Here is a 5,866-nt window from a genome sequence, read left to right on the forward strand (position 1 = left end):
ACACATATCACGACATCGAATGGTAATAAGAGAGGATTAAACATAGGAAATTTAAGGCCAAAGAAGCATGTTTTCAATCATAGCACAAAATCAGGAAGGAAAAATGTAAACTCATGCAAATCATATGAATAAGTGAGTAAAGAATTGATATAAACCACTCAATTTAGCATAAGATAAACCATAAAATAGTGGTTTATCATAACACCCTAACTTTTAGCATGTCATGTTCGTACCAAAAGTAAGGCGTTACGGACCTGATCTCGTTTATTATAAATTTACTATTGAGCCTTTACGTCGATATCGCGTTTCGGTTTTTGAGAAAATTCCAGAAAATTGTTTTTAGTATTTAAAATCACATATCAAAGATATTCAAATAATAATAATCACATAGTTGTTAATAATAATAAATACTATACAAATGAATTCAATAAGAAACTCAAATACAATTCCTATCCCTCTGTATAAAATAAAATCTTAAATAATAAAGGCGAGGGAATTCTATGAAAACAACTCAACACATAAACTTAACTTAAATAAAACTAATAATCGCCTGCAGTTTCAAACTGAGTCTTTGAACCTGTGTCGCTGAAAGGGTGGAAGATTTTGGGGTGAGAACAAACCACTAGTTCTCAGTAGGGAATAGGAATGCCATAAAAGTAATTAAATAAAATGCAAATAACTAACTTTACTCAATAAAACTATTTTGTTAAACCTTTGGAAATACTTTTTATTTTTACTTTATTAACTTATTACCTTCTTTAAATTTTCGAACTTAAACCAACCTCAATCACAACCTTAGTTCCCAATCACAGAGAAACAATAGCACAAGGAACAGATCAACAAACAAACAAATTGCAATAAGAAAAACAAGTCAAGCAGCACAATCACAGAGAAAATATAACAAGCAAAACAAGACCAAATGCAAATGCGCAATCAATATGATGCATATCTATCCTAAGCAGGCCATGAGCTCATGCATCAGTTGTTTATCCGCAACCCGACGTTTCTCGGAATGAACCCCGAATATGGTCCCTTTATTGTATCAATTAGGCCTCATTATAAAAACATTTTAATATGTATCACAGTAAGGAACAGTGCTATCAATTAGGCAAACATTCCCGCATTAGCAACCTCAGGCTATCCGTTAGGCGAGCCCTTTCGCATTAGCAATTTGGCACAACGCCCATTCACATTTCATTTTCATGAATCATAATCTACTTCAATTATTTATTTCATTCATGACTTTTCATTATTTCTCCACATCACCAATTACATACTCATACCTCCGCATCACCTTATTATTATTCACACCTCCGCATCACTACATATTCCTTCACTTACCATACTTCAAAACATTAGTTTCTAGGCAGCCAAACTTCTTTAATGTTTAATAAAAATTTCTTTCCTTAATAAATTGGACTCAAATTATTACTTAAACAAGAAATTTTTCTCAATAGAATAAACTTAAAACATAACTCTTTTCCTGATAAATTGAAAGCCAAATAGAATGAGTTTTAAATCAAATTCTCCTTTGATTAACGCTTTAAGCAAAGCCTCGAAGTTTTATAAAAATTTCTGCAGCATTTTCTCTAAAATTCAAACTTTGCCACCCTTCAAGGGTTCCAACCAAATCATTTTCGATCCTCAAAGATCATTCCTGATAAATCCGACAATCCAAATCCAACGCCAAATCATTTTATAAATCTGAAAGCTAACCAGGTTCAATTTCAAAATCATTTCTCAAAATAAGCCCGTAAATCAGATTTTTAATATAAGAGTAAAGTATCGGTTTTGTCCTCAACGTTTGGGGTAAATCCTATTTGTGTCCTTAACGTTTAAATCATCCTATTTGTATCCCTAACGTTTGTAAAAGTGATTCAATGTTATCCTGCCGTCAATTACACATCACGAGCGCTTTAGTTTGAGTTTTAAAAATCTCTTCTTAAAGTTAGAATACAAATGTCTGGGATAGAATCGATGATCTACTCCGTAAAATAGCTCATCAAATGTTAAAACTAATTCCTACAACATTACATAATTCACTTTTCTAGAGACATAATTGAATCTAAACACAAATAGTCGGTATAATATTAAAATTGAACACATCCAAGTGAGAACTAATTGAGAATGAATACATCCAAGTGAGAATAATTGAAAAATATATCTGATTTGTTAGTATAATTGATAATATGATAATATTGAATCACTTTTATAAACGTTAAGGATACAAATAGGATGATCTAAACGTTAGGGACACAAATAGGACTTACCCCAAACATTGGGGACAAAAACGATACTTTACTCTTAATATAAAGTTCGCTTCTTAATATAAATACATATTTAAATCATGTTTTCAAAACAAAAGTATTTTTTCGTATTACTTTTACAAAAATTTGGACAGCATCTCCCTTTAAAATTGGACTTTACCACCTATGTGGACTCCCTCAAATTCCTAACTTCCCAAACCAAACTCAAATCCAACTCCATTCAATAATTATCAATACAACAATTTCTTCAATAACTAACTTATCATCTTTCAATTTAACAAGTAACACTAATTTATTCACCTTTCACAACCACAACTCAACCAATTCATCAATTAATCACGCAAGACATTTATAAATTATTTGCAATTACTCACTAGACTTCAATGGCATTCATAGATTTAAACAATTAATTTTAAAATAAATCTCCTACTTCCGTACGAAATCAAAATCAACAAAAATTCCGGAGAAGCTTTCTGACTGAGCTGCTGAAGAAGGAAACGTCAGAAATCGCCTGTGCCTCCTAGAACTCCAATTGGCCGAACTCAAGAGAAAGAGGAGCTATGTCACCGTCAACTTCTACCGGACAAAAATAACGCTAATGTGTAGAGGAGGAAGATACGAACACTTTTACCAGATTAATTTTTTATTGGAGTTATAGATCGCAAAAAATCGAGACTAGAAGATTAGAGATTTTTCACGGTTCTCTCTTAGTTCTCTCTTGCAAAGCTTCGGTCTCTCTCTTATTTCCTTTGATTATGGTTCGGTGACAAGAAGAAATAATGAAGCAAAAATTGATAATGATGTTTAATGACTAACATGATATGTGTCAAGTTTATAAATATATACGTATGCATACTAAGCCGCGTTGGTGGCTTTCTTCCTTTCCCAAATGGCATTCGGCCAAGGGATATAATGGAAGCTATGATGATGATGATGATGATGATGATGATGATGATGATGATGATGATGATGATGATGATGATGATGATGATGATGATGATGATGATGATGATGATGATGATGATGATGATGATGATGATGATGATGATGATGATGATGAATTTAATTTTTGTTTTATTAAATTATTTTTTTATATATAATTCAAATTTAATGGAATAAGTAATAATTAAATTAAACTTCAGTAATCATAAAATTTTATTTAATTATTTTTGTTAAAAATAGTTTTCTTAAAAATTACATCTCAATATAATATATTAGCTCATAAATAGCTAATTATTTAATTTTCAAAAATTCGGGATCTTACACATGCAATATAAATTCTTCCGCTGCATATCATATTGTGATTAATATATGATTTATTGAGGAGTAGCCACAGCATCCTTGATAATAATTATATTTAAAGAAATCACATCAATATTAATATGATATATTTGTAATTGTTAAACTTACCCACAGAAATTTATTATGTTATTCACATATAATTAGATTGAAATAGAAAATATTTCTTACTTCTTAATTAGCCTACAGGTATTAAGAAATAGTATTTTATTTTCTAGTTTCAATACTTTAGTTGATATAGTGAATATTATGTGTGTTAAAATCTTTGCCCACAGGTAAATTTTAATGATACTATGATTCATATTTATTTTGATATGACTTGCATTGGCATGTATTATCATATGTTATGGATTTTGATGTGCCTATTTAAAGTTAAGTAATATTAGCATGATTTATTATTTGCAGCATTAATGATATCTGAAACTGTATTTGAAGTTCATTTGTTAAGTGGTGACAACTATAAAGAATGGAAAGATAAGATTCTCTTTCACTTGGGGTGTGCAGACCTTGACTATGCTTTTCGTAGGGAAGAGTCTCCGACACCTAATGATGCTAGTTCTCAAGCCGAGGTAGCATTATACGAACGGTGGGAGAAATCCAACCGTTTAAGTATGATGTTCATTAAGTCTCGTATTTCAGCTAGTATCCGAGGTTCAATTCCTGATTGTAGGAATGTTAAGGATTATATGAAGGCTATTGATGAACAATTTGAGTCTTCTAGTAAGGCACTTGCAAGTACCCTAATGGCACAATTGTCATCTATGAGGCTTACTGGCGTAAGAGGTGTGCGTGAACACATCATGAGGTTGAGAGACATTACAGCACAACTGAAAGCTTTAGAGGTTGAGATCTCTGGCTCATTTCTGATGCATCTTCTTCTGAATTCTCTTCCTGTCCAGTACGGACCATTTAAGATTTCTTATAACACACATAAAGAAAAATGGTCCATTAATGAATTACTGGTGATGTGTGTGCAAGAGGAAGGAAGGCTAATTCAGGGACTTGGTGAAAGTGCACTATTAGTGACAAATGAGGGTAGTAAAAAGCAAACTCATAAGAAGAAAGGAAAGGGTATTGTATCCCATCCTATGAAGAAAGAAGGTGCACGGTGTTTCTTTTGTAAAAAGAAAGGACACATGAAGAAGGAGTGCCCAAAATTTAAAGTTTGGCTTGAGAAGAAATGTACTAACCTTTGTGATCTTATTCCTTCAGTGTGTTTTGAATCTAATTTTGTTGAAATATGTCATGACACTTGGTGGATTGATTCTGGTGCTAAAATTCATATTTCAAATACCATCCAGGGTTTCATAAGGAAAAGAAAACCAATAGGAAGTGAACTAAGCATCTATATGGGCAATCGGATGCATTCACGTGTGGAAGCTGTTGGAACATTTAGACTTGTATTAAGTACTGGTTGTATTTTAGATTTAGAAAAAACTTTTTATATTCCAGATTTTTCTAAAAATTTGATTTCTTTATCTAAGCTTGTAAAACAAGGATTATGTATAAATTTTTATGATGATTCTGTTGATATTATTAAAAATTCTAATATTATTAGGCGTGGTACTTTAATTGGTGATTTATTTAAAGTCCATTTAGCTAATAATGTTCCATCTAGTCTTATGGTTATGCATGGTAATGGTATGAATAAAAAATTCTACATGTTGTGGCACCGAAGGTTGGGACATATCTCCATTAAGAGAATAAAGAAATTAGTAAGTGATGGAGTTCTTGAAACTCTAGACTTTACTGATTTTGATATTTGTGTGGATTGCATTAAGGGAAAGCAAACTAAAAAGTCTCAAAAAGGTGCTAAAAGGAGTTCTGACATATTAGAAATAATTCACACTAACATATGTTGTCCTGATATGTCCTTAAGTGGTCAGAAATACTTCATCTCCTTTATTGATGATTATTCACGATATATGTATCTCTATATGCTTCATAATAAATATGAGGCATTGGACGCTTTTAAAGTTTATAAAGCTGAAGTAGAGAAACAATGCGAAAAGAAAATTAAGATCGTGAGATCAGATAGAGGTGGAGAATTCTATGGGAGATATATTGGAAGTGGACAAGCACCTGGTCCATTTGTAAAGTATCTTCAAGAGCCTGGTATTGTGGCACAATACATCATGTCTGGCACACCAGATCAAAATGGTGTAGCTGAAAGAAGAAATAGGACTTTGCTGGATATGGTGAGGAGTATATTTAGCAACTCCAATCTTCCTTTATCCTTGTGGAGTGAAGCCCTTAACACACATGCGTATATATTAAATAAAGTTCCAACAAAGGCAGTT

At 31.9% G+C, this 5,866-nt stretch overlaps 1 protein-coding gene across 1 annotated transcript; it reads left to right on the top strand.

Annotated features, from left to right (window-relative positions):
• Positions 1–3,976: 3,976 nt before the first annotated feature.
• On the top strand, positions 3,977–4,902 carry LOC148566033 (uncharacterized). The gene is made up of 2 exons (XM_088486186.1): positions 3,977–4,748; positions 4,868–4,902. The coding sequence occupies exons 1-2, from the start codon at positions 3,977–3,979 to the stop codon at positions 4,900–4,902; spliced, it is 807 nt and encodes a 268-aa protein (XP_088342312.1).
• Positions 4,903–5,866: the final 964 nt, after the last annotated feature.

The sequence above is a fragment of the Arachis ipaensis genome, chromosome B5, assembly GCF_059453495.1.
Source record: "Arachis ipaensis isolate K30076 ecotype BB chromosome B5, ASM5945349v1, whole genome shotgun sequence".
In the NCBI taxonomy this organism is placed as follows: domain Eukaryota; kingdom Viridiplantae; phylum Streptophyta; class Magnoliopsida; order Fabales; family Fabaceae; genus Arachis; species Arachis ipaensis.

Bases quoted from the DNA above. Each gene is read 5' to 3' on its own strand.
- LOC148566033 (XM_088486186.1), top strand. From the start codon at position 3,977: ATGATATCTGAAACTGTATTTGAAGTTCATTTGTTAAGTGGTGACAAC. The intron at 4,749-4,867 runs GTACTAACCTTT...AATACCATCCAG, and splicing joins AGTTTGGCTTGAGAAGAAAT to GGTTTCATAAGGAAAAGAAA.